The 27,397-nt window shown below is 48.6% G+C and overlaps 1 protein-coding gene across 4 annotated transcripts in view; it reads right to left on the bottom strand.

The window, feature by feature from the left end:
* The window catches only part of Adcy3 (adenylate cyclase 3), a 96,480-nt gene extending 69,640 nt beyond the window's left edge, over positions 1-26,840 (bottom strand). For 3 of the 4 annotated variants that reach the window (XM_070025137.1, XM_070025136.1, XM_070025134.1), the window contains exons 1-2: positions 26,666-26,840; positions 25,321-26,192 (exon numbers count right to left, since the gene is read on the bottom strand). In XM_070025137.1, the coding sequence (XP_069881238.1) occupies positions 25,321-25,995 (675 nt within the window). In that variant the 5' untranslated portion in view covers positions 25,996-26,192; positions 26,666-26,840. Of the gene's footprint in view, positions 1-25,320; positions 26,199-26,665 lie in introns of all 4 variants that reach the window. The other variant, XM_070025135.1, reaches the window with a different exon arrangement.
* Positions 26,841-27,397: the final 557 nt, after the last annotated feature.

The raw sequence follows: 27,397 nt of genomic DNA on the forward strand, positions 1-27,397 counted from the left end.
AGTGGAACATGAATGAGAAGCCCAGCTCCAACTTAGGCTAGAGGGAAACTCCAACTCCACTACCTGCTGGCTGTGGCTCTGGACATCACCATGCTTCAAGGTTGCTCTTTTCCAGGTGAGATGCCCCGAATCAAGGTACCCATCTCAAGCTGGGTGGTGAGAATTCATTACCATAATATACAAAAACCACTCAGCTACCATGGCATTGTGACAGACACTCAGTCTCATTATTAGCTACTATTATCAGGCATGTGATGAATTCCTATTTTTCTACAAAGCTTATTCTCACTTTTCCAGCTTTTCCTATCCCCTGAATGTGTCAACATCATTGTATTTTGAAAAAATTATTGGTTGGATACCAGTGGCTCATGCCTATAATGCTAGCAACTCAGGATGCTGAGATCTAAGGACCACAGTTCAAAGTCAGCCCAGGCAGGAAAGTCCATGAGACTTATCTCCAGTTAATCACAGAAAAAGATGGAAGTGATACTCAAGTGATAGAGTGCTAGCCTTGAGCAAAAGGAGCTCAGGGACAGCACCTTACCCACAGAGCTCAAACCCAAGTACTGACAACCCCCCCAAAAAATTATTTTTTCATTGGCATCATTTGTAGCATGAGGAAATTCCATTGCGATCTTTCTACTTTGAACACATTTACCTCCGAAATGATTTTTTTTGTTTATTTTGTATATAATGTTGTTGTTATTAGTAAGGTGTTGCACAGAGGGGTTATATTTCCTAAGTTGGGAAATAACACAATTCTTCTGGGCAATGTCATCCCACCCTTCACCCCCCGTTGCCCTCTCACATCCCTGCCCCAAGTTGCACAGCTCATTTTTCATAGTATACACTGAACACCAGGGACTGCATTTGTTCACCCTTCCTCCTTCCACTCCTATGCCCCCTTGGCCTAAAAAGACAAAAAAACAAAAACAAAAAAGAACAGCAAAAACAAACAACCCAACCCACATTCCCATGTCCTGGAATTCATTCTGATAAATACTATTTATCAGAGAAGTTTTGCTTTTGGGTTCCACCCCTAAGGGTTTCTTCCTTTAGTCTGACTGTATGAATGCTTATAGTCCTATATAAGTTAGCATGTCCAGTTGTATTCTAAATCTAGAGAAAACATGAGAAAAAACATGAGCCATTTGTTTCTCTGAGCATGGCTTACCTCACTTAACATGATTTGTTCTTGGTCCATCCATTTTCCTGCAAATGACACAATATTCTTCTTTCTAATTGATGAGTTAATTTTTATTGTGTATATGTACCACATTTTAAAAATCAATTTATCTATTATAGGGCATCTGGGCTGCCCTATATGTGTGTGTGTGTGTGTGTGTGTGTGTGTGTGTGTGTGTGTGTGTGTGTAAAAATCAATTTATCTATTATAGGGCATCTGGGCTGCCCTATATGTGTGTGTGCGTGTGTGTGTGTGCGTGTGTGTGTGTGTGTGTAAAAATCAATTTATCTATTATAGGGCATCTGGGCTGCCCTATATGTGTGTGTGTGTGTGTGTGTGTGTGTTTGTGTGTGTGTGTGTGTGTATATATATATATATATATATATTTTTTTTTTTTTTTTTTTTTTTTTTTTTTCCCCAGTCCTAGGGCTTGAACTCAAGGCCTGGGCACTGTCTCTGAATCTCTTTGTGCTCAAGGCTAGTGCTCTTCCACTTGAGTTACAGTGCCACTTCTGGCTTTTTCTGAGTAGTTTACTGGAGATAAGAGTCTCACAGACTTTCCTGCATGGGCTGGCTTTGAACCTGGATCCTCAGATCTTAGCCTCCTGAGTAGCTAGGATTACAGGTGTGAGCCTCTGGGGCCTGGCATGTATTTCTTTCTTACCACATAAGAACAAATGCTACCTATCTTTGTTTTGCTTTGAACACATCAAAAACCTTCTATTAACACTCCGCTTATTAACATTCTACCTTAATAATGAGTAGAAAGTACAGCCTCCTCTCTCAGTCTCTTCTCTCTGAATGCTCACAGTTGCTGTACCCAGAGGCCTCCCAGGGAGCTTGGAGCTTCCTCTTCAGTCACTTTAGAGTGATTCTCATCGTCAGACCCAGAAGAAAGAAAGGGACTGAGGCTTGCTGCTCCTGGGCTGGGAGGAAGAATGATTCTATGGGGATATCCTCAGAGGGGACTGTCCTCAGAGAAGTGAGCCACACAGCATGTTATGAAGGGAGCCAGACGCCATCTCTCTCTCTCTCATGTGAGGTCATCATAATCAATCACAGGAAATACCCTCTCTCAGGACAGTCTCTCAATTAGGGGGAAACCAGTCCAGCCTATGACTTCCTCTTTATTAAAGCCATAGGAATAAGAGCCCAGGTCCTAGGAAACCATGAGGCTCCTGACCCCACATCTCTGGGGGAGAAGCCATGGCGTGGGAAGGTCAAAGAGATTCCCCAGGGAAGCAAACCAAATTCCTGACTGGGCAAGCAAAAGAAAATGTACCTCGTCACCAAGAGTGATGCCCAGCCAAGATCCATGCCCTGAAGACATCCCTGTGGCATCCCCTGCGCTGGTAGAGAACCCCAATGCTGTCTCTGCTCAGAGCACATCTGGCTACCTAGCCTCCATCCCTAGTCCTCCTCACCCAAGCACACTGCTCCAGCCTCCAGCCTGGGCCAAGCCTTCTTAACATTTTACTCTGTCCCTTGCTCTTGTTACCGTACCGCAATGTCTCTGATCTCCAAGGCCTTATTGCCTCACCTACTGGCATCTGGATCTCTCCCTATACCGCCCCAACCCTCCCTGTCTACCTCAGCTACCTTAAGCAGAGGTTCAGAGCCTGGCCATGGCTACGGGTAAATCTCTGGGTTCCCCTTCTCCTTTCTCTGCTCTGAGCCTGCCCCAGGTCCCTGCCCCACCACACAAGCTGGTATTCTGTGGTCATCGGCTCCCTGATTGATGGAAGAGACTGGAGAGAAATCCAGGGGTAGTCAAAGGCCACAAATCCAGGCTCTGATATGGTGACCTGGGAGACCCAGCTCTTACGTTCCCAGGCTACTCCTCCAGGCAGAAGGGTAAGGTAGCTACAGGAACCAGACCCCTGAGGGAGTTGACAATTCCAACTCCTCCTGTTTGTAAATTCTACCCGAGCAAAATGCAGTTTGGCAGTTCTGATAAGGATATGGTTTTTTTATATTACTGAGTTAGAAACAAACATACAGTAATAAAAATAAATTAAATAATAAAAAAATAAATTAAAAAAAAACCCAACAACTAAGGCACTGTGGCTTAGAAGATGCTTTCATTCACTGGCTGATCTATTCTTTCCCACAGCCCTGTGAGGGTTACAGTCATCATGGCAAAGCCAGGAGTCAACACTATACTAAGGCAGAGCTCAGAGCCTTAGTAACTAACACAAGGGCAGAGATGGTTTAGCCACTTGGCCATGATTTACAGGGATGGTCACAGCGAGTCCAGGCTTGGAAGCTAGATGACCTGGCTCCAAGTCCCTCACAGTGTTGCACACCGCATTCTACTTCCTCGCACATGGAGGACAGAAAGCCAGGCTGAGCAATATCAAATGGTTAGCCAGGCACAGTTGTAATTCTAGCTACTCAGGAAACTGAGATCTGAAGATGACAGTTCAATGCCAGCCTAGACAGGAAAGTCGATGAGACTCTTATCTCCAATTAACCACCAAAAAGGCTGGAAATAGAGCTGTGGCTCCTTGAGGGGAAAAAAAAAAAAAAGCTAAAGAACAGTGCCCAGACTCTGAGTTCAAGCCCCACTACTGGTACACACACATATACACAAACAAAAAGAAGATCAAATGTTGCCCAAGACTGTGGCACTCACAACGGGGGTAGAGATTGAGCTCCATTCCAGTTCCCTGACCAAACAGTGATAAAATAGCAAATGAGAAGCACAGAGAATGTTAGGCCTCTGTGGGGTGTGGGCCCCACAGCCTCCCTCAGGTCTCAAGAGGCCAACTTAGCTCCCAGAGCCTCTGCTTTCCCTCCTTCTACATCTGCCTTTCCAGGCTGATGGCTGGATTGGTTGGGATGTTTTCTTAAGCCCCGATAAATAACCTCTTACCTGGGAGCAGAGCCTGCACTCAGTGACAAGACTAATGGCAGTACCTTCTTCTAGCCTGGGGTGCTGCCCTCCTCAAGCTCACCTGCTCTGCCCTGGGCCTTCCAGGCCCACATGGCCCCCAGCCTTCCCACTTCACAGAGCCTCCAACAGCTCCTGGCCATCTCAGGTGGAGGCAAGAGGAGTGGCTCCCAAGACCTGCCCAGCTCTTCTTCAGCTGCAGAAGTGGCCTCAAATCAAGGAGGACCACTGATAGGACATGGATGTCAAGTAGGACCATCAAAAAGGCTCTTTCCTTAAGGAGTGCCTCTATCCCCATAAGAGAAAGACTACAGGGCTGGGAACGTGGCTTAATGGTAGAGTGCTTGCCTAGCAAGCATGAAGCCCTGGGTATGATTCCTCAGTATCACATACACAGAAAAAGCCAGAAGTAGCCGGGGGCTGGTGGCTCACGCCTGTAATCCTAGCTACTCAGGAAGGTGAGACCTAAGGATAGCACATCAAAGCCAGCCGTGGGAAAGAAACTCTGTGAGACTCTTATCTCCAATTAACCACCAGAAAACCAGAAGTGGCATGGTGGCTGAAGTGGTAGAGTGCTCACCTTGAGCTGAAGAGCTGAGGGACAGTGCCCACGCCCTTAGTTCAAGCACCAGGACTGGTAAAAAGAGGGGGAAAAAAAGAGTGAAAGACTATAGTCACATAGAGAATATTAGATATTAGTGCTTAGTCTTGCTCTGTGATTTGCATATATATACACACACACATATACACATATATACATAGTTTCCATCTATAATTGACACAGACTTGCATAAATATGCAATTCATAGAAAGAGCGCTGGATGTATCCACACCAAACCTTTGGCAATGTTTCCTATGGAAGTAGGGGGAGGGGAGGGGAGAGTGGGTAGAAGGGCTTTCAACTTATGTCTAAGTTGACTTTTTTTGGTTGTTGTTAGTCATGGAGCTTGAACTCAGGGCTGGGCATGTGCTTTTGCTCAAGGCTAGTATCACTTTGAGCCACAGCTCCACAGCTTCCAGTTTTTGAGTGGCTAATTGAAGATAAGGGTCTTACAGAGAATTTTCTGCTGGCTTTGAACTTCAGTCCTCAGATTTCAACCTCCTGAATAGCTAGGATTACAGTCACAAGCCACGGGCGCCCGGAGAGTTCGTCTCTTATGACAAGCACTTACATAATATAAAAGAGATTGACATTCCTAATTTCTTTCAAAAGGGAACCCAATGTTAACAGGAGTTGCTAATATTATGGGCAATAATTTTTCCACATTATATAGTATTTTCAGACTTTCCATAATGAGCATGTTTGTTACTTTTATATTAGAATGAACCATATAAAATGAAACTGTCACTTTTTTGGCACATTGAAAGCAATTGGGTATTGACAGTTTCATGTAGTTCAACCTAATAATTAATGCTTCCATATTGAACCAAGGTCTGTGGAGAAACTTCTATGAACCAGGCCCATGTCCAGAATAGCAAACTACTTTTTTTTTTTTCCCTAAAGGAATCAAGTAAAGCTGGGCACCAGTGGCTCATGCCTGTAATCCTAGCTACTCATCTTTTTTTATTAGTTATTTTTTTACTGCAATACTGAGGCTAGATCTCAGGGCCTTACACTCTTGCTTGGTTTTTTCACTCAAGGTTGGCACACCTCCATTTCCAGCTTTTGGATGGTTAAATGGAGAAAAGAGGCTCACAGAGTTTTCTGCCCAGGCTGGCTTCAAGCCATGATCTTCAAATCTCAGTCTCTTGAGTAGTTAGGACTATAGGTGTGAGCCACCAGTGCCTGGCATAAAACAACACGTGGTGGTAAACAGTGAATCCCCAACCCCAGAAACTTGGAAGCAAAAACCACATGTATTAGGGAGCACACAGAAGGGCTTTCAGCACTGCCTGCAAGACTGACAGCAAACCCCCAAATCCTCTCTTCTCCTGTATCCAACAGTAAGTTTTTAAGTTCTACGTCACCTAACCCTATTCACGATAGTGCTATTCGTCTATACCCAAACTATCTTTATTTTACTCTATTAAGTAACCAAGCCCCAGAGAGCTCATGATGTGACCTAATGGAAAAATACACTCGGCCTTCCTCCACTCTCCAAACATTCCAGCAGCCTCCTTCCTCCTACCTATTTTAATTCATTCCTCCAAAAATAGGGTGAAAGAAAAAAAGCATTTAAAGCCAGACACCAGTGGCTCACACCTGTAATCCTTACTATTCAGGAGGCTAAGATCTAAGGTTCACAGTTCAAAGCCAGCCAGGGCAGGAAAGTCCATGAGACTCTTCTCTCGGATAAACTACTCAAAAAAGCCAGAAGTGGGGCTATGGCTCAAGTGGGAGAGCACTTGCCTTGAGCAAAAAAAGCTCAGGGATGATGCCCAGGCGCTGAATTCAAGCTCCAGGTCCGGGGGGAAAATTTTTTTAATGAAAAGCCATTGCCATAATAAAGGAGGAAAAAAGAATCTGTATCAATAGTGTTCTTTAAAAAAAATTATTGTCATTATAAAGGTGATAAGCAGAGGGGTTACAGCTACATGTCAGTCATTGTCTTTTTGGGTATTGGACATATCACTCCTTCCCTCACTCTCTTGGTTTTTCCCTCCTATCCTCATCTACAAGTTGTATAGTTCAATTTCAACATAGTGTCCAATGAGTGCCACTGCTGCATTTGTTCACCTTTGTCCCTCCATTTCTGTGCCTCCTCTTTTACTCCCAAAGACAGATAAACAGACAGACAAGACCAAAAGAAAAGAAAACGAAAACAGCAAGAAAGAAAAAGAACTCGTTTCCATTTCCTAGACTAGTGTTCTTTTTGAGGGTTTTGCTTTTGTGTAGGTCTGGGTGCTGTCTCTGAGCTTTGTTGCTAAGAGCTTCCACTCTGCCTTTTGAACCACACAGGTCCACTTTCAGGACTTTCCTGCCAAGGCTGGCTTTGAACTATGATCCTCAGATCTCAGCCTCCTAAGTAGCTACGATTACAGGTGTGAGCCATTGGCACCAGCTCACTACACTATTTTTTGTCCTCCAGGACAGCTTCATCAGAAAGGACATGCCCCTTAAGCAACCACAAATGACTTCCCAACTCTCCTACTCCCCTCTGCTTCCTGGCCCTGTTGCCCCACTGCCTCATTGTGTCGTTTGTTTGGGGGTTTTCTAATTAATTAATTAGATTATCAGAAACTCTGCTCAGCAAGCAAGGCCATAATAACTACAGTGGTTATTTTTTTTTCTTGAAATAGGAGCTCTCATAATGTAACCCAGGCTGACCTTGAACTTGAGATCCTTCTGTCTCAGGTTCCAAGTGCTTTGGGCTTATATGCATATACCACCACAACCAGTTACAATAAGGTTTGAAGCTAAAGGGTTTTTTTGTTTCTTAATTGCTAATGAATAACAATTATGGAGATATGTGTTGTGAGGGATTCTTGGTTTTATTTTGTTTTGTTGGCAGTTCTGGGGATTGAATACAGGCCTTTGAATTTGCTGGGCAAGCAGCACTCTACCACTTGAGCCACACTCTAGCCCCTGTACAGACATTCATCTAAGAAAATGAATATGGGTATGTATTAAACAAGGGATGAAGATCCACTACCCCGGTTAGGGCTTTAGACATGATGACAGTATGTATGGAGTCACACAGGGCAGTATTATTATCCCTCCAACCCTACCGCCTCCTCACCCCAACGGTCCACTACCATGATCATGTTGGTTACTCTAGAGTTTGAAACTAATTTCATTCCTTCAAAAGTCATACTAAAATTTGGTTCTCAATAGCAAAGTGTTGCTCAAGTGGTTTAGCATCTGTCCAGTAAAGTGTAAGGTCCCAAGTTCAAATCACAATGCTGCCAAAAAAAAAAAAAAGTTAGTAGAATAGTGTAGAGAGTTGGTGGGGCTTTTAAGAAGTCCTTAAGAACAATTACTGCCCTTCTTGTGGGAGTAGTTCATTCTCTGGGGAACAACTTGTTAGAAATATCCAGGCCAGCTCACCTTTCTGCTTTCTGGCAGGAGTTAAGCAGCACAAGGCCAGAAGCTGACCAGATGCCAATATCATACTCTCAAATTTCCAAGCCTCTAGAATCACAAGCTACCTAAACCTCCTTTCTAAGTAACCAGTCTCAGGTGCCTTGTTATAATAGCAGAGTTACTTAGTAACACAGTTACCAAGCCTTGAGCTTATTCATCACCCCTTTAAGAAATGTGGCCCATGAGAACTCTCTCAGGGTCTGGGTCCCTTGGGTGAAAAGCTCAGCCCTCAAGGACAGCCCAGGAGCCCAATCAGAGCCAGGCATGAAGCTGGAACCATGGCAGCCCCAGCCCTGCTGCCACCAACCACATGCCACAGGACAAACCTTGAATTGACATAGAACAGCAAACCACAACTGTGGAGCAAAAGTTCAAATCTTTCTGCTTATGCTGGGATTTTGAATGGAGATTAAAGGGGTTGAGAGTCCCTCTAAAACACATCATCTACTTCTGTTTATTAAGAATGTATCCTTGTCGGGTGCCGGTGGCTCACACCTGTAATCCTAACTACTCAGGAGGTTGAGATCAGAGCATCACGGTTCAAAGCCAACCCGGGCAAGGAAGTCTGTGAGACTCTTATCTCCAATTAACCACTAGAAAATTGGGAGTGGTGCTGTGGCTCAGAGACAGCGCCCAGGCCCAGAGTTCAAACCCTATGACTGCCAAAACAAAAAACAAAACAAAACAAAAAAAACAACAACAACAACAAAAATTATCCTTGAGGAAAGGAGGGAAAAGGAGAAAAACTTCATTTCTAATCAAAAGACACTCCTTAGGAACCACAAAAAGGAAAATTTCTGGAAGAAAGAGCTCCAAAAATCAGAAGAAGACATACCAGAGGGAGGCATTTAGAGAAATAACAGATCTGATGATAGTTGTATCAGTGGCTCATGCCTATCATCCTACCTACTCAAGAGACTGAGATCTGAGGATCACAGTTTGCCAGCACAGGCAAGAAAGTCTGTGAGACTCTTATGCTCAATTAACCACCAAAAAGCCAGAAGTGGAGCTGTGGCTCAAGTGGTAGAGCACTAGCCTCGAACAAAAAAGAAAGCTCAGGGACAGAACCCAGGCCCTGAGTTCAAGCCCAGGACCAGCACAAAAACAAACAAAAAAACCCACAATACATAAACAAGAAGGACAAACAATATAAGAGGATAATCAGTAAGCAAATGCCCTACAGAAAACATTATCATATTCTGCAATGGTGTATCAAATTTTATGTAGTTGAAAATATTTTTAGTAATCCTTTCACAATGAGGGGGAAATGAGATGAAAAAAATGAATTAACTTGGTCTGATTCATTCATGGATCAATGGTGAGAGACAGCTGCCAAGATTAAATGCAATAAAGAAATAATTGGTCTGTAATTCTACTTAGATTGAGATCAGGAGGACTGAAATTTAAAGACAACTCAGGAATATATGACAGACCCCTTTCTCAACCACTGGCTGGGCACAGTGGCTCATGTCTGACATCCTAGCTATGTAGGAGGCTGAGATTGGAAGGATTTCAGTTTCAGGCCAGCATAGGCAAAAAAGTCCAAGAGACTCCATCTTAACAGAAGAAGTAGGGGAGGAGAGGGTGGCACATACCATATCATTCCAGCTAGGGCAGGAAGCCTAAAATAGAAGGATTTTAGTCCAAGTGTAAACCTAGGCAACAACTAAGAACCTACCTCAAAAACAACCACTGCAAAAATGATTCGGTGGTAATGTGCCTGCCTAGCAAGCATGAGACCCTGTGTTCAAACCCCAGTGAAGGAAGGGAGAGAGGGAAGGAGGGAGGGAGGGAGGGTGGGAGGGAAGAAAGGAAGGAGGGAAGGGAGGGAGGCAAAAAAGGAGAAAGGGAGAGAGGAAGGAAGATGGGAGGAAGAGAGGGAGGGAAGGTGGGCCACATGATGTTTGCCATTTGTAAAGCGCTTCTATATATATCCTCTTCCTCTACTAGTAACAAGACAATGTCCTGTGCCAGAGAGGACACTGAGACACAGCCCCTCACCTGTAGCAGGGCCCTATGTTGGCAAGGCCTATCTTAAGAGGGTCAAGGATGCAAAATGCCCATCAGACAAGGGCTACCTCCTCTTCCAAGTCCATCTGTCTATCACAGGCCATCTGGGCCATACAGGGCCCTAGCAGGAAGTAGATTGCTGGTGCTTCAGGTGGAGGCCCACCCACACCAGACTGCTCCCAGTGCCAAGTTCTAAGCCCACTTCCCTTCTGATCCTATACACTGTTGCCAGCAACCCCTCAATCTTCCTACACTTTTAGGAACTGGCTAATTCTCAACCTAGATGTCTAAGCCACTTCTAAGCTCTAGACCTTCAGTACAGGATCTGATATACAGAAGACACATAATCATTTTCCATGGGATAATCCCAGCCCCACCTGGGTGTCCCACGAGTACTTCAAACCTAACTCTCCATCCCTGCTTTCATCAGGGTGGTCCACATGGCCATGCTTGGACAATTTCAACCAGCACCTCCACCACCTCAACTTCAAGTTCATCAGAATGATCCCTTGGCATTAAAGGGAATTCAGTCCTACCCATCCCCTGCTCAAATCACTCCAATGACATTAAAAGCTAGTGATTCTTACAATGAATGCCTCATAAGAATAAAGCCCTTCTGTCTTCTCCACGCCATCCACACATGCTCCTAGTACTAAGCAAATAGAGAACTCCTACAGCTCAGATCACCAAGCCCTCTTCTCACCGCTTCACCAGGCAAACTCCTACTCACCCTCCAAGACCCAACTCAACAGCAGCTCTTCAGAAGCCTCCTCAGGTTCCCTAGGCAAACTCTCTCCACCCACTAACAGAATTTGTACCACAGCCTCTGAGACCCTTGAAAGCGAGGACTGAGCATCACTGATTCTTTGCACACCCCACCCAGATGGAGGTTAGCCATCCTGAGGAAATGTTTGATAAGCATTAGAAGGGATAGAAGTTTCTCTGTAGACTAGAGGAGCACCCAGGGGAGGTAGCATGAGGACACCCTATCTTAGATCAACCACAATTCTGTGTGATTCTATGCAAATCATTTTTGCCCAAGGACCAGATTAGAACTCGGTCAGCAGAATGTCAATGAGTCATCATGTTCTAGGTTCTTAACATTCATCCCTGTTCCTACTTTTTACCTGGCCCCAAAATGATCTTTACAAGCAAGAGGCAAAGGAGTGTTATGGATCAGCCCCCTTGGCCAAAAAATTGTCAAAGCCATTAATGAGAGGTGACAAGGAAGGTAAAGGAGAGCGGGCATGTAAATATGCTGCAAACATTTATAGAGTGGCTGTCATAGCCACATACCACAAGGTGGGTCTTAATCTTTGGTCAGGTAAATGATCCCCTGCAAGGAAAGCCACACTCTGTATGTTCTGAAGGAGGCCCACCTCCTGGGGAGGCCCAGCAGCTACTATGTGGAGAGAAGGGACAAGACTGGTGCCAGGTCTGATCAGGTGACACATTCCTGCGGCAGGAAGGGCTTCCTGCAACCTAGCATAATGTCTTGGAAAAGGCAGACAAAATACTGCTCCAGTACATGCAGGAAAAAGCAGAGCCTTCGTGTGTGTGTGTGTGTGTGTGTGTGTGTGTGTGTGTGTGTGTGTGTGTGTGTGTGTGTGTGTGTGTGTCTGTGTGTGTCTGTGTGCACGCGCGCATGCGTGCGCATGCACTTACGCCCCCACATAAGCACTGGTACTAGGGCTTGAACTCAGGGCCTGGCCTGGGTGCTGTCCCTGAGCCTCTTTGTGTTCAAGGCTAGCTCTCTACCACCTGAAACACACCACCACTCCCAGTTTTTAAAGTGGTTAGTTGGAGATAGAGTTTCACAGGGACTTTTCTGTCCAGGCTAGCTTAGAACCAGGATCCTCAGATCTCAGCCTCCTGAGCAGCTAGGATTACAGGCGTGAGCCACCAGTGCCCAGTGTTCCCTTAGCTTTTAGGGCTCAAGGCTGGTGCTCTACCACTTGAGCCAAAGCTCCACTCCCAAATGTTTACTCGTTTATTGGAGATAAAAGTCTCTTGGACTCTCCTGTTCAAGTTAGCTTCAAACTGAGATGCACAGATCTCGGCTTCCTCAGTCTGGCTAAGGTTACAGGCCTGAGTCACTGGTTCCTGGCTCCCATTTTCTCTTTGAGTGCAAAGTATGATAGTATGTAGCAAAACTCACCATCTTGGAGTTTACTCTTAGCTTCTGTAACTCCATTTTGCTTTTGTGACTCCATCTTAAAGACAGGACTGCAACCCCCACCTGTGAGACTAGTTCCTGATGGTGTGACACTTAAAGATATATGTATCCCTTGTTTATGTTCCTAAGTAACAGGTCATAGAAACAGGTCCTAGAAACGGGTCATGCTGCCCTTGCTCAATGTTGTGCTTGGCTTCTGTAACTTCCCACTTGGCTTGCACCTGCAGGCAAGAACAGTTAGGGTCTTTCCACCCCTGTGCAAACAAGGAGGTGGGTTTTCTGCTTTAAAAGGAGTCCTGAGAACAGGCTTGACACTGTACTCAGGGCACCTAAGTGCCCAATGTAGTCCTGGCTGGTAATAATTTGGCTTTTTTTAGTGTCCATGTGGTCCTCTCTGGTGGTCACCTTAAAACAAAGGCAGTTACAAAAACTTTCCAAACGTCTGAGAACTTAGGTATTGCTCTGATAGAGGACTGGCTCCTTAATGAAGTTAAACGCCACTGCTCCAGACCACATTCCGAACTTCTGAAGCATCCTGTGGCCACAACAGCTCTTCCCTGCAGCTCTCACGTGACTCCTGGCTTGGCAGGCAGCCTTCGAAGACAGATGCTACCAATTCATTTCTGCCATGAACACATGTCACTCTCACACCAAAGGGTACAATCAGTTTCCTCTTGCAGATGAGTCAACCTTGTGACTTGTCCAGACCAACTATGGCAAACCTAGACTTTAAAAACAGGTAGTTTGGTGCCAAGCACAGTGGCTTACACTTATAATCCTAGCTAATCAGGAAGCAGAGATCAGGATAGTGGTTTAAGACCAATCAAGTCAAAAAAAGTTCACTAGTCCCTTTCTTAACCAATTAAAAAAATAAAAGGCCAGACATGGTGGTACATGCCTGTAATCCCACCTGTGTGAAACAGAAATGAGGACTATGATCCAAGCCAGCCTACATATACATGTGAGAGACTATTCAAATAATAACGAAAGCAGAAGGGGATGAGGGCAGAGCTCAAGTGGTAGAAGACCTGCCTAGCAAACACAAAGCCCTGAACTCAAATCCCAATATCTAAAACAAACAAAAACCAGTATCGTGAATGATTGCCTTTTAGATAGGGTATAGCTCAAGTGGTACAGAATTTACTTACAAAATGTAAGGCCCTGAGTTTAAACCTCACGAAAGAGAGCGGGGGGGGGGGGGGGGGGGGGGGGACAAAACACTGCTGGCTCACATTTGTAAACCTAGCTACTCAAAAGACTGATAGCTGAGGATCGAAAAGCCAGCCCAGGCAGGAAAGACTGAGGGCTTTTTTTTTTTTTTTTTTTTTTGGTCGGTTGTAGGGCTTGAACTCTGGGCCTGGGCACTGTCCCTCAGCTCTTCAGCTCAAGGAGAGCGCTCTACCACTTGAGCTACAGAACCACTTTCGGTTTTCTGAGAGTTTCGCAGACTCCTGCCTGGGCTGGCTTTGAACTGTGATCCTCAGATCTCAGCCTCCTGAGTATCTAGGATTACAGGCGTGAGCCACCGGTCCCTGGCTAACTGTGAGATTCTTACCTCGAATTATGCAACAAAAAAGCAGGAAGTAGATCTGTGGCTCAAGTGGTAGAGCACTATCGCAAGCACTCAGGCCCTAAGTTCAAGCCCCAGGAAAACAAAAACAAAAAAGAGTAGCTTCCATTTTCTCCCAGAGATTGCACGCTGTGAGGAAACCCAAGTAAGCTATACTGAAGTCACCCAGGCAAACCACAGTGAGGGTGACCCAGAGCAGCTCTGGGGCTCTGGGCCTTCTCAGAACTACATGCAGAGCACTCAGCCAAACATCAACTGCGGACTCCAATACCCAGCAGCCCAGTGACTGAGCCCAGGCAGGTCACAGGAAGCAGAACCACCACCCTCACACATTCAGCTGGAGAACCAGTGGGGCGTGAACTCAGGGTCTGGGTGCCGTCCCTGAGCTCTTTTGCTCAAGACTAGCACTCTACCAGTTTGAGCCATGGTGCACTTCCAGTTTTCTGGTGGTTAATCGGAGATTAAAAGTCTCATGGACATTCCTGCCCCAACTGGCTTTGAACTATGATTCTCAGATTTCAATCTCCTGAGTAGCTAAGATTACACACATGAGCCATCAGTGCCTGGCTAACAGTCAAACTTTAAGTCTGAAGTTTGGGGATGGATGTACAGTCCTGGAAAACTAAAACATACCGTAAACAAGTGGCTGTATCTTCAGGGAGGCCATGGAGCACAGCCATTTCACATCTACCATGTTCCTAGAAAGCCACGGTCCAGTTCTCACATGTCCACATGTGTTTATTTCTGAATAAGGTGTTTTTAGAAGGTGGTACTCCACTCCCCTTCATATGACACTGAACAGAATTTAATACCACAATTATGAGCAGGTCATCATTACAGACAGCAATATACAAGGGTTGTGAATTGCTACCTGCCCTGAAAGCTTTGTACCTTGGCCAGCCCAAGCTATTCAATGAAGTCCTAGAAACAGCTCAAACATGACTAGCTACACTGGAGGCAGAGGTCAGGAGGCTCATAGGCCCTCCTAGGCAAAAAAGTTAGTGGGACTCCATTTTAATCAACAAACCAGGCAGGGTAAATAATACCATCTGTGTGGGAAGCATAGATATGAGGATTGTGCTTTGAGGCCAGCCCCCAGGAAAAAGCTGAGATCCCATTCAAAATTAATTAAAACAGATGGACAAAGGGTGGACAAATGCAGCAATGGTACTCACTAGACACTAATTGAAAATGAACTATACAACTTGTGAGTGGGGATGGGAGGGAAAAACTGGGAGTTTTTTTTGGATCCAGTTGTGGGGCCTGAACTCTGGGCCTGGACACTGTCCCTCATCTCTTCAGCTCAAGGCTAGCGTTCTACCACTTGAGCCACAGCGCCACTTCCGACTTTTATCTTTTTGCTTATGTGGTACTGAGGAATCGAACCCAGGGCCTCATGCATGCAAGGCAAGCACTCTACCACTGAGCCACCTTCCCAGCCATATATATACACATATATATATATGAGTGTGTGTGTGTGTGTGTGTGTGTGTGTATTTCAACACTAGTCAAGGCAGAAAAGTCCATGAGACTCTTATCTCCAATAAACTTCTCAGAAAAAGCTGTGGGACAGCACCCAGGCCTGGAGTTCAAGCCCAGGACTGGCAAAAAAAAAAAAGGAAAAAAATGTACTCTATACCTGATTTATGCAACTATAACCCCTCTGTAAATTATCTTTATACTAACAATAAAAAAGATGTTTTAATTAGTTAGAGCACAAAGTGCTAGAAGCATGATTCAAGTGGTAGAACTGCCCGCATAGCAAGTGCCATGTTTACTCCCAAATGCCTGGAAGTTGAAAATCAAAGACCCAGTGCTATCGGTCTTAGACCTCAACAGCTTTGAAGGACAATCCAGAGGCCTCTTTTATAATGCAGGAGAAAAGGAACTCTGCAATCCCAGCAGCCTAGATTCAAATCCTGCCTCCAACCAGCTAGTTACGCAGCTCTGTTCCTGTCATTTCTGTTTTCTCACTGGTAAAATGTACCAGCCTCCTGCTGGCACACGCTTAGCTGACACAGGAGAGAGCTCCTTAAACTTGGCCAACTGGTCCATGGACACACCCAGGGCAGTGTCTCAGCCTGAGTGCTTGTGAGGACATGCACTGATGGAAATCTGCCAGCAAGAAGGAAGGGCTGGCTGGGAAATGTGGCTTAGTGGTAGAGTGCTTGCCCAGCATGCATGAAGTCCTGGGTTTGATTCCTTAGCACCACATAAACAGAAAAAGCCAGAAGTGATGCTGTGGCTAAAATGGTAGAGTGCTAGCCTTGAGCAAAAGAAGCTCAGGGACAGTGCCTAGGCCCTGTGCTGAAGCCTCAAGACTGGCCAAAAAAAAAAGAAAAAAAGAGCTGGGTCAGGCACTGGCTCAGGCCTGTAATCCTAGCTATTCAGGAAGCTGAGATCTAGGGTTCAAAGTTTGAAGCCAACCAAATCAGTCTTATCTCCAATTAACTATCAAAAAAGCTGGAAGTGAGACGGTGGCTTAAGTAGTAGAGCACTAACCTTGAACAAGAAAAAGCTCAAGCTGGAAGCCGGGTGTGGGTGGCTCACCCCTGTAATCCTGCTACACAGGAGGCTGAGATCTGAGGATCATAGTTCAAAGCCAGCCCAGGCAGGAAAGTCCATGAGACCCTCGTGTCCAATAAACCACTAGAAAACTGGAAGTGGTGCTGTGGCTCAAGTGGTAGAGCATCTGCCTTGAGCTGAAGAGCTCAGGGACAGCACCCAGGCCCAGAGTTCAAGCCCCATGATGGACAAAAAGCTCAAAACAGGCTCTCATTTCATGTTCACACACACACACACATACACACACACACACACACACACACACACACACACACAGAGGGAATGGATAGTGACAGAGCACCGATAAGTCCCTGGGTTCTATCTCCAGCACTGAAAAAAAATAAAAATAAAAAAAGGATTTGGTAAGGGTAACAATGTCTACTCAGGTTTGGATCACCTAGTGGGACCCACTGTTCATGAAAAAACAAAACAAAACAAAAAAACACACAATGTAGAACAAAAATGACCTTGAAATTCTAGCAATTCTATCTCACGGAGAATTTCCCAGGACCACTGGGCTAGCCTGGCCCAAGAGTATGAGTGTCTGTGCTTGTGCATATATGTGCAAACTTATGTGTACACATGTACACATAAGTTCATAAAAATCTACCCACTCCCTTCGCAGTTACCCAGACAAACCAGGCTGACTATAAAGTGCAGATTAAAAAAAAACACACGCACACAAACATGAGGACGCCAATGCAGACAGTAAAATGTCAGTGAAATAATGTGGGTGAAAGGTGCCCCTAAATTGTCTATGAACCACAATGACACACTAGAAAAGCTATGTTTACATTAAGAGAAGGATGGGAAAAGACCACAGAGAACTATGACGGGAGTGGGGAGAGGGAGGCCAGGGGGTGATTTTCTGCAAGACTATTTATATTCAATAACTGGCTTCATCCAGGCAGCTGGGTTTGAGTAGCCCAGAGCCTCCTTTCTGTGTAGCTCCTCAGTATTCTAGTTCGTTCTTTGCTGCCCATCTGCTTGTTCTTCACAGAGAAACAACTGTTCCTCCCCCACCCTGAGACAGTGACCGAGCCCAGGGCCCATGGGTCAAGCACTTGGATGCAAGGCCTTCTCTCCTCTTGTCCTGGCTAGACCAGAGTGACCAGACCCAGCCCCCCAGCACCCCAGCTCCTGTTCCCACATGCTCTGGCATTTTTCACATCCTCCCAGCTTAGCAAAGATATTTGTACCAGTCATCAGTGGCTCATGCCTATAATCCTAGCTCCTTAGGAGGCTGAGATGTGAGGCTCCTGGTTCAAAATCAAGACTGGCAGAAAAGCCCATGAGACTTTTTTTTTTTTGCCAGACCTGGGGCTTGAACTCAGGGCCTAGGCACTGTCCCTGAACTTCTTTTGCTTAAGGCTAGCACTCTACCATATGAACCACAGCACCACTTCCAGCTCTTTCTGTTTATGTGGTACTAAGGAATCAAATCCAGGGTGTCATGCATGCTAGGCAAGCACTCTACCACATTCTCAGTCTCTCATGAAACTCTTGTCTACAATTAACCAGAAATAAGCTGGAAGTGGAGCTATGGCTCAGGTGGTAGAACACCAGCCTTGAGCAAAAAAAAGCTAAGCAAGAGAGAAAGGTTCTGAATTCAAGAATGAAAAGAAAAAAATGAGTGGGAGGGGGGGTTAATTTGGGACAACCAACATAGCAGGATGGAGGCCCAGAACCAGATGCCCAGGTTCCAGAGGAAAAGGGGTTTTCAGAGAAGCCCTATCCTGCTTCCCCACTTCCCCCAGTGACCCTCCTCCAGTTCTCTGGCCCCTCTATTTCCTTTCACTCTGACTGTACCTCAGTTTCCTCATCGGTGAGGCGGAACCAGTCACATCCAAGTTTAACAGGATGATGTAACCCCAGGGCACTGGACAGGGCTGTCTTTGCAAGGCCCTCACCCCTCGCTGCAGCTCCCCCAGCCCCTGCAGAGCCCAAGTCCCCTCAGCGGGGTCAATGACTAGCTCTGTAATGTACAAATGTGAAAAGAAGTACACATCCCGGCTTCATCCTGGGTTATGTTGTGAATAAGAAGGCCTTAATTGGCTACTCTGTCCATAAGAGAATTTCATCGGGCTATGAAATATGGCTACAGACCATCTGTCAGGGTTCCCCTCCCCCTAGGGAGCCACGGACTCATTCCTTCATGACATGTGGGCCGAGCCCACAGGGGCCCGTGCAAAGTCTCTGAAACAGCCACTGGCCAGAGGTCTCCCCACCGAGGCTGCCTTTCCCAGCCCCCTATTTCTACTCCCTCCCTGCCCACCAGCCCCTCCCTCATCTTACCCCAGAGGGCTGGGGAGACAGGAAAAGTACAAACTGCAGTAAGAGGCATTGATGCCAGGCCCCTGGTGGGGGGATGGCCCTGGAAAGGGCCGGCCAGCCTAGCTCTCCCCTTGGCCACCTCTCCACACCATAGCCTGACTGTCCCATGGATGACGCTCTGCCCCAGCCCTTACAGGATGAAAGGCTGGAGTCTTGGTTTAGTAATATTCGTTGACTAACTGGTGAAGCTCACTCTAATCCTAATACCTTCTTCACCCCTAACTCCACCTGCTGGCACAACTGAGGAGTGGCCAGGACATGGTGACAGGGTGCCAAGAGCCCAAAGCTACCTTCTGCCCTCCCCACAAAGAGGATATAAGGACTTAGGGTACGAGGAGACAGGAGGGTTGCACAGGAAGATGATCTTTGCACACGGGAGATGCTTCCTTGGTGTTGCTAGCGACAGAACTACAAGTCTGGAACTCCCACAGTGAACCCCAGGGGTTCACTGTGAACTTGCCCATGCCCAGGAGGGAGGCCTGTCTGTTCCAGACAACAGAGTTGGGGAAAAGCGAGCAAAGGAGAATCAGAGGCAGGAGAAGGAGCAGAAAGCCAGGCAGGGGCAGTCTAAGGAATTTCTTAGAAGTTGGCCACTGGCTCTCTCTGCCCTACCCCTCATTCTCCGCCAGGGAGCCCCCAGCCCAGGAGGCAACACAGGTACAGGACACAGGCAGAAGAATGACTCTCTCTTCCCTGACCCCAACCGGGGAGATACCAGTCCCCACTGTCCCTCTAACAGCAATGCGGCCTACAGCTCCAGACTGAGTTTCCACAAACTCAGGGACAGAATGCAGGGACGGTAAAGGAAGACTTGGTGGACAGGCCTGGGAAACTAGGCACCTTTAAAAACAAAAAAAATCACACTGGTCCCAAACAGATGACCAGAAACTCCTGGAATACAGCCCACGGTATGTCAGACCTCAAACTCCTATCTCAGGCTCTCAATTTGACCTGTGCCCCCTTCCTTACCCAGTTATTTTATTTTATTTTATTTTTTTTGGGTCCAGTCGTGGGGCCTGAACTCTGGGCCTGGGCGCTGTCCCTCAGCTCTTCAGCTCAAGGCTAGCGCTCTACCACTTGAGCCACAGCACCACTTCTGACTTTTCTTTTTGCTTATGTGGTGCTGAGGAATTGAACCCAGGGCCTTGAGCATGCAAGGCAAGTGCTCTACCACTGAGCCACCTTCCCAGACCATTACCCAGTTATTTATTTTTTTTTTTTTGTCGGCCGTGAGGCTTTAACTCTGGGCCTGGGCGCTGTCCCTCAGCTCTTCAGCTCAAGGCGAGCGCTCTACCACTTGAGCTACAGCGCCACTTCCGGTTTTCTGGTGGTTTATTGGAGATAGGAGTCTCACGGTCTCCCCTGCCCGGGCTGGCTTTGAACCGCGATCCTCAGATCTCAGCCTCCTGAGTAGCTAGGATTACAGGCGTGAGCCACCAGCGCCCAGCTTACCCAGTTATTTTAAAGCTGGGTTCCAGGCACTGCTTTAGACCAAGCACCTGTGTGTGTGTGTGTGTGTGTGTGTGTGTGTGTGTGTGTGTGTGTGTGTGTGTGTGTGTGTGTGTGTGTGTGTGTGTACCTTGTGGGTACTAAGCACATACTTTATCAGTGAACTATACTGTGTGTGTGTGTGTGTGTGTGTGTGTGTGTGTGTACCTTGTGGGTACTAAGCACATACTTTATCAGTGAACTATACTCCCAGCCCCTAGCATTTTTATTCTTGGTTCCTTTATCTCTTTTATTTGTCTCCTAAATTTAGGAGGATGGATGTTTCATTTTATTCTGTTTCAGTACTGGAAACTAAACTTAAGGCCTTTGAGCACCACTTGGGCTACACGGCAGCCCTTCTGTTTTTATTTTTTGGTTTTTTTTTTGGTCCGGTTGTGGGGCCTGAACTCTGGGCCTAGGCGCTGTCCCTCAGCTCTTCAGCTCAAGGCTAGCGTTCTACCACTTGAGCCACAGAGCACCACTTCCGGCTTTTTTCTTTTTGCTTATGTGGTGCTGAGGAATTGAACCCAGGGCCTCAGACATGCAAGGCAAGCGCTCTACCACTGAGCCACCTTCCCAGCCCGCCCTTCTGTTTTTAAAACAAGATCTCTCTGCTATCTTCACAAGGGCTAGCCTCAAATCTGTAATCCTCCTGACTCTACTTCCCAAACAGATGGGCTTACAGATGTGCATTACAGGTGTGTAGCACCCAAAGGAGCCCAACAACATGTATTCGTAAGTGATCTCCAGGCATAGAGCAGCAGAGGACACAGGCAGTGCTGGGCCCATGGCCACGCCTTGTCTGGATCAAGTCCCACAATCCTTTTCCCTGAAAGTTCCAGGAACTTCCAAGTAAATTCCCAGCAGGCCACAGGGATGAGGTCCAGGGTCACATGGGTCTGAGGATCATCCCAAATTCCATCAGAACAAGAGTTAAAAGGATCTGGACAGGAGAAGGCAGGACCTGAATAGAAATGGCTTATGTTTCCCTCTAGTCTATGAACAAAGACCCAGGAATCCCTGCAAGCTGGGCCTTCTAAGATTCAGATGGGGACTGAGAGTGGCAAGGCCTGCTCTAACAGGACAAACATCCATGGAACACACCAACCCCCTCACCCCCCGCCCGCCATGCCAGGACCTGGGCCAGGAGTCAGCACACTTGGCTGTCTGGTCTCATTTCTGCCACCACTGAGATGATGCCCTTGTGACCATCTCTGTGACCTCCGCTGTACAATGTGGACTTGATGCTGTCCCAAGCCTGTGCTAACATCCTCTAAGCATTTCTAGAACTACTGTAAAGGCAGAGGCATGAATGGAAAGATAGCAAAGAGGTGACATAGTCTGTGCATTCACCCTGTAACAACCCACAGCAGCTCATTTCCATGCCCCACTCACTCACCCCAGGGCCTCTGGAGAGCTCAGGTCAGCAAGAATTCCAAGCACACACTGCTTCTCCTGGCACCCAGCAGGTCAGCTCTTCACATTGAAGCCCTGCCAATTCCCCTTCCTACCCCTTCCCACCTCCACAGAAATGAACTGGAGGAGAATCAGGCACTCTATGCCTACCAGAGAACCCAGGGACAGGCAGGAAAGGCCTTTCCCTGACCACTTGGTCATCACCAAGCTGGCAGACCTGGGAAGGAATCAACTCCATGCTGGTCTCTGGTCACTGTTTACAGCCACCTGGGGATGCGTATTTCCTATGATATGGCTCCCTTGTTGAAACCAATCTCTATCTTGAAGGAGATCCTTTGTGCCCAGACCTGGGAATGGATCAGAGGAAGACTTCACTTTCCTAGAAGATTCCTTTTTTCTTTTTTTTTTTTTTGGTCCGGTCGTAGGGCCTGAACTCTGGGCCTGGGCACTGTCCCTCAGCTCTTCAGTTCAAGGCTAGCACTCTACCACTTGAGCCACAACGCCACTTCCGGCTTTTTTCTATTTGCTTATGTGGTGCTGAGGAATTGAACCCAGGGCCTCAAGCATGCAAGGCAAGCGCTCTACCACTGAGCCACCTTCCCAGCCCCAAGATTCCTTTTTTCTATCTCCAAGAGATTCCTGCCAAAAGCAGGTCCTGAGGAAGCCAAAGGAAGGCCCTCTGTGCTCTACCAGTTTGACTCTGCCCTTTACTGGACAGCCAGCACAGTGAGGGGGAAGAACTCCCACAGCCAAGGGACCCTGATGGGGGAAGGGCCAAACAGTGATTGCTCATTAGAAGGTAACAGTTCAATTAGACACAGTGGCTCACGCTTGTAACCCCGGCTATACAGAAGGCACAGATCAAGAGGATCATGCTTTGGCTGGGAAGGTGGCTCAGTGGTAGAGCACTTGCCTTGCATGCTTGAGGCCCTGGGTTCGATTCCTCAGCACCACATAAGCAGAAAAAAAAAGCCGGAAGCAGCGCTGTGGCTCAAGTAGTAGAGTGCTAGCCTTGAGCTGAAGAGCTGAGGGACAGCGCCCAGGCCCAGAGTTCAGACCCCCACAACAGGACCCCCCCCCAAAAAAAAGAGGATCATGATTTGAGGCCAACCCAGGTAAAAAGTTAGTAAAAGAAGAGAGAACCTCTCCCCCCATCCCCATCTCAAACAACAACCTAGGCAGTAATATGTTCTGGCCATCCCAGCTACACTGGAGGCTGTAGGTAGGAGGATCTCATTTAGCCCTAGGCAAAAATATTAAGACCAAATCTAGAAAAGAACCTAAGTGTTAAAAAAAAAAAAAAAAAGGAGCGGAAGTAGAGCTCTAGTAGAGTGCTTGCTGCTTGCCTAGCAAGTACAAGCCTGAGCTCAAACCCAACCAATCCCAGTATGACCACAAAACACAAAGGAAAAAAAGCTGGGCTTTGATGGCTCATACTTGTAATCCTAACTACACAGGAGGCTGAGAGCTGAGAACCCAGCAGGAAAGTCTGTGAGATTCTTATCTCCAATTAATCACAGAAAAAGCCAGAAGTGGCACTGTAGCTCAAGGGATAGAGTGCTAGCCTTGAGTAAAAGGAGCTTAGGGACAAGGCCCAGGCCCAGAGTTCAAGGTCCAGGACCAGAGGGAAAAAAGAAAAAAGTAATTATTAGAAAATTCAATTTTAGACCCGCAAGGCGCCAGTGGTCATGCCTGTAATCCTAACTACTCAAGAGGCTGAGGTCTGATCCCAGGCAGGAAAGTCTGTGAGACTCTTATCTCCAATAAACCACCAAAAAACCAGAAGTGGTGCTGTGGCTCAAGTGGTAGAGCGCTAGCCTTGAGCTGAAGAGCTCAGGGACAGAGCCCAGACCCAAAGTTCCAGCCCCACGATCAACCAAAAAAAAAAAATTAATTTTAGAAAAGGTAATGTTAGCCAGGTACCGGTGGTGCATGCCTGTAATCCTAGCTACTCAGAAGGCTGAGGTCTGAGGATTACAGTTCAAAGCCAGCCCTGAGTTTAAGCCCCACGACCAACAAAATAAATAAATAAAAACTTAAAAGGTAATGTTTTAGAGTTTGATCTCAGGCCCAAAATGTTGCCAGGCCCACCTGTCCCTCTAACTCCCAACTGATTCCCAATAGGGATGACCTTGGCCATGATGGCTATGGCAGGTGATGGCAGGTATTCCTGTGAAGAGCAGGACACGGGTGACGCAGGGCCATAGTGGGGCATGCCCCCAAAAACCCACAGGCACCAGCTCAGGGATGAATGAGCCCTGAAGCATACTAGTTGAGTTAGAACGGAAAGCAAAAAGAACCTTGATCCAAAAACTAGAAAAAAGTGAAACTAGCAGAACCATGTTTTCCTCTAAGCAAGTGAGAGACCATGGGATGGTCCCAGAGTTCCCAAACCAACCACCACAGGACCACAGGGCTCCTCTAGGCTCTGCCTTCAATCCCAGGAGACAATGGTGATGACACTGATGAGATGAGACAAGACGCTCCAGCCAGATGACTGTCATAATTACATGTGGCCTTGGGCAGGTCACTTTCCAGCTCTGTGCTCATGTATAAAATGAAGGCGGTAGTAGAAGGTAGTTTGTAAAGCAATGGAATTCATTGACTCCAAGCTCCCCAGAGTTCCCCATGAACAAGCAAGTAATTAGCTCAGAAGGTCAAGATCAAGTCCTAGCAGGGGTCTCAGCGTTTGGTGGGAGCACAATCTTCTAGATCAGTTCAGGCCAAAACTTTCTACTCATTCCAGCAGAAATGGCGCTCTTGGACTAGAAGACTCTATGTTACTGCGGCCTGTGGGGCTGTCCCCATTTGTGGTCCACACCACACCTTTTATGTATGGCGCCACCCCTCCCCACATCACCAGCCCCGAGTAGCATCCTGAGCTCCTGGGACACAAATGGGATCTTTAATAGTCACAGCTTCCCTCTCCAGAGCCCTCCACATCTCCTAACAAGCTTTCACCCACATCCCCCTTCATCCTGACAACAGCCACGTTCTGCAGGCAGGGCAGACAGTACTCCCATTTGACAGAGGAATACTGAGCCCACACAAGTAAAATTACATGCTGGGACAATGCAGTGACAACTAGAGACCAGTCAGTGTCACTGACGGAATGGCCAGGACAAGCTGATGAGGGCCTTCCCATCATCTATTTGAGCTGGGCAGCATAGCCCAGAGGACCAGTGTCTTGACATCCTCCTTTCTCCTAGGGACTAGCACGAGATGGCATGGAGGGGGAGAGCCAGAGATTGAGAGAAAGTCTGCAGCTGAGAGCCCCTGAGACCCCTCAGGACACCTTTGTGTGTGTGCTGGTGTTGGGTTTTTAACTCCAGGGCCTCATCCTCTCACTTGACTTTTGTGCTTAAGGCTGGTGCACTACCACTTGAGCCAAAGCTCCACTTGTCTTTTTCTTTGTTGTTGGTGGTTAATTGAAGAGTCTCAGATTTATCTGCCCAGAATGGCTTTGAACTGGGAGCCTCAGATCTCAGCCTCCTGAGTAGCTAAGATTATAGGCCTGAGCCACCAGCACCCAGTTTTCAGGATACATTTTTGACTCAAGGGCACCTTGAGTCCTCACCACCACCAAATAAATCCTTCCTGAGGGTGTGTAGCCGGGAATGGAAGGGAAGATAGAGGGCGGAAAGGAAGGCAGACTCACCTCCCTCAGCAGCTGCATCCCCTGCAGTTCGTCCTGCTGCTGCTGGGCCACGGTGACCCCCAGGACAAGCGTGTGTACAACACAGGAGACCACGGAGATGATGACGATGGGGCTGAGGCTGAGGGGCAGTGTGATGAAGAAGGAGAAGATGAAAAAAGCCTGCCAGCCCACTGTGTCGCTAGCGGCATGCGCACGGCAGAAATTCAGGCCCAGGTAGGAGAAGATCTGAGCTGTGATGAGCAGCCACAGCAGGTAGGGTACCACTTTCCGGCTGACCCGGTCAGGGAGCAGCCCCTTTTTGCACAGGACAAAGAGGATGACGTCCAACACCAGCCCGATTCCGGCCACCAGGAGGGGAGCCAGCTTGTCACTGGAGAAAACCACAGCGCACATGACCACCACGTAGCAGTCAAAGAGGGCTGCGAAGACCACCAGCACCAGCAGGGTCTCATGGCGCTGCCTTTTGAAGTAGGTCTGGTAGAGGTTCTCCAAGGATTCCGGCACAAAGGTCAACCGCATGAATCGAGGCAGGCACAGACAGGATCCCGAGTTCCGGACGGAGATTTCATGGGTCCGGCCCACCCCACGGTCTGGGTCCGAGGGCAGACTGACTGAGTACTCGGCTGAGTACTCGGCTGAGTACTCTGGGTCGGAGAAGCCCTGGTTCCTCGGCATCCTGGCTGGTATCTGCTTCTACTGAACCGGAATAGAAAGGGACTGCCACGGAGGAAGGGCTCCCCCAAACAGGCTACCTACTAGGGCTGTCTGAGACCGGCAGAGGGCTGAGAGGCTCTTGATGGCTGGAGCTGAAGGATGGCCACCTGGGGCAGGAAGGCAGTGCGGGTTTCCAGGGCACAGGTGGCACAGATCATCTGCAACTTAAAAAGGGCAGAGCTAAGTGGGGGCTCGGTCTCCCTACTGGGTGACCCACCCTCACCCACGACGCGGGCTACGCGGGCCTCCCACACCCAAGCCTTCCCCGCCACCCCCGCACGCACACTCCGTCCTGTCCACGCCAGACACCGGTTTCCTGTCTGTGGCTGATGGAGGGGCCTCGCCATCTCTCCATCCCCGGCATCCCCGTCCCTGTGTGTCATCTCCCAGTCCCTGACTTCCTCACTTAAATTCCCTCCAGGCCCAACCCTGCCAGGCTGGAAATAAAAGCGTGCAGGGAAGAAGCGGAGCCATCCTGGGGATGCCTGCCTCTTCCCTCTGTTTACTTCCTTTTTTTCCCACCCAGCCCCGGGAATCAACGCCCCGCACCCGCACCCCCACCGCCCCCTTCCCAGCCTCGGAGCGCCGCCCGCCCTCCACCTCCACCAGCCCGGCCCGACCCTGCGCTTACCGGTGCGTGCGGGAAGTCGGGAGCCGCGTGCTCCGGGACAGTCCCCGCGCGGGCGGCTGGGCCGGGGCGAGAGGGCTCAGCCTGCGCGGGGGGCTGCGCCCCGCCGAGCCGCGCTGCCCCGCGGGCGCCTCGGTGCCCGGCCGGAGCTCGATCCTCCACCCTCAGGCCCGGGATCCGGCGGGGAGAAGCGCGGGGTCGCCCTCAGCATCCACGGCAGCGGCGGCGGCGCGGGCTGGGAAACCCGGGGGGCACCGGCGAAGCGCGCCCGCCTGCCCGCCCGCCCTTCGGGCTGCAGCTCCGGGGCCCGGGAGGCGGGCGCGGGCGGCGCCCCTGGCGCTGGAGCCCGCGGGGGTCGCGGCGGTGTCTAGGGGCGCGCTCGGGGCCCTCCCCGGCGGGAGTGCGGGCCGAGGCCGGGGAAGCCCGCCAGCATCCTCTCGCCCGCCGCCCGCGCGCAGAGCCAGCCAGCCGAGTCCGGGCGCGGGCGCTGCACACTGAGCCCCGCGCGGCGCCGCCGGCTCCGGGCCACGCGCGCTCCAGGCCCCGGGAGGCGGGCGGGCCGCGGCGGCCCCTCCCTCCCCAGTCACCGCCCCCTCGGCGAGCGCGCCCGGGAGCTGGGGGGCGGGGGAGGCGGGGGCGAGAAGCCGAGGGGCCCCGCGGGGGCCCCCACCTGCCGGCGCCGAGCGGCGATCGCTGCGGGGCAGCCCCGGTGTGCGGCGGGGCTCGGAGGACGGG

This window comes from Dipodomys merriami, unplaced genomic scaffold (genome assembly GCF_024711535.1).
Source record: "Dipodomys merriami isolate MVZ:Mamm:240054 unplaced genomic scaffold, mDipMer1.0.p SCAF_17, whole genome shotgun sequence".
NCBI classification, from domain to species: Eukaryota; Metazoa; Chordata; class Mammalia; order Rodentia; family Heteromyidae; genus Dipodomys; species Dipodomys merriami.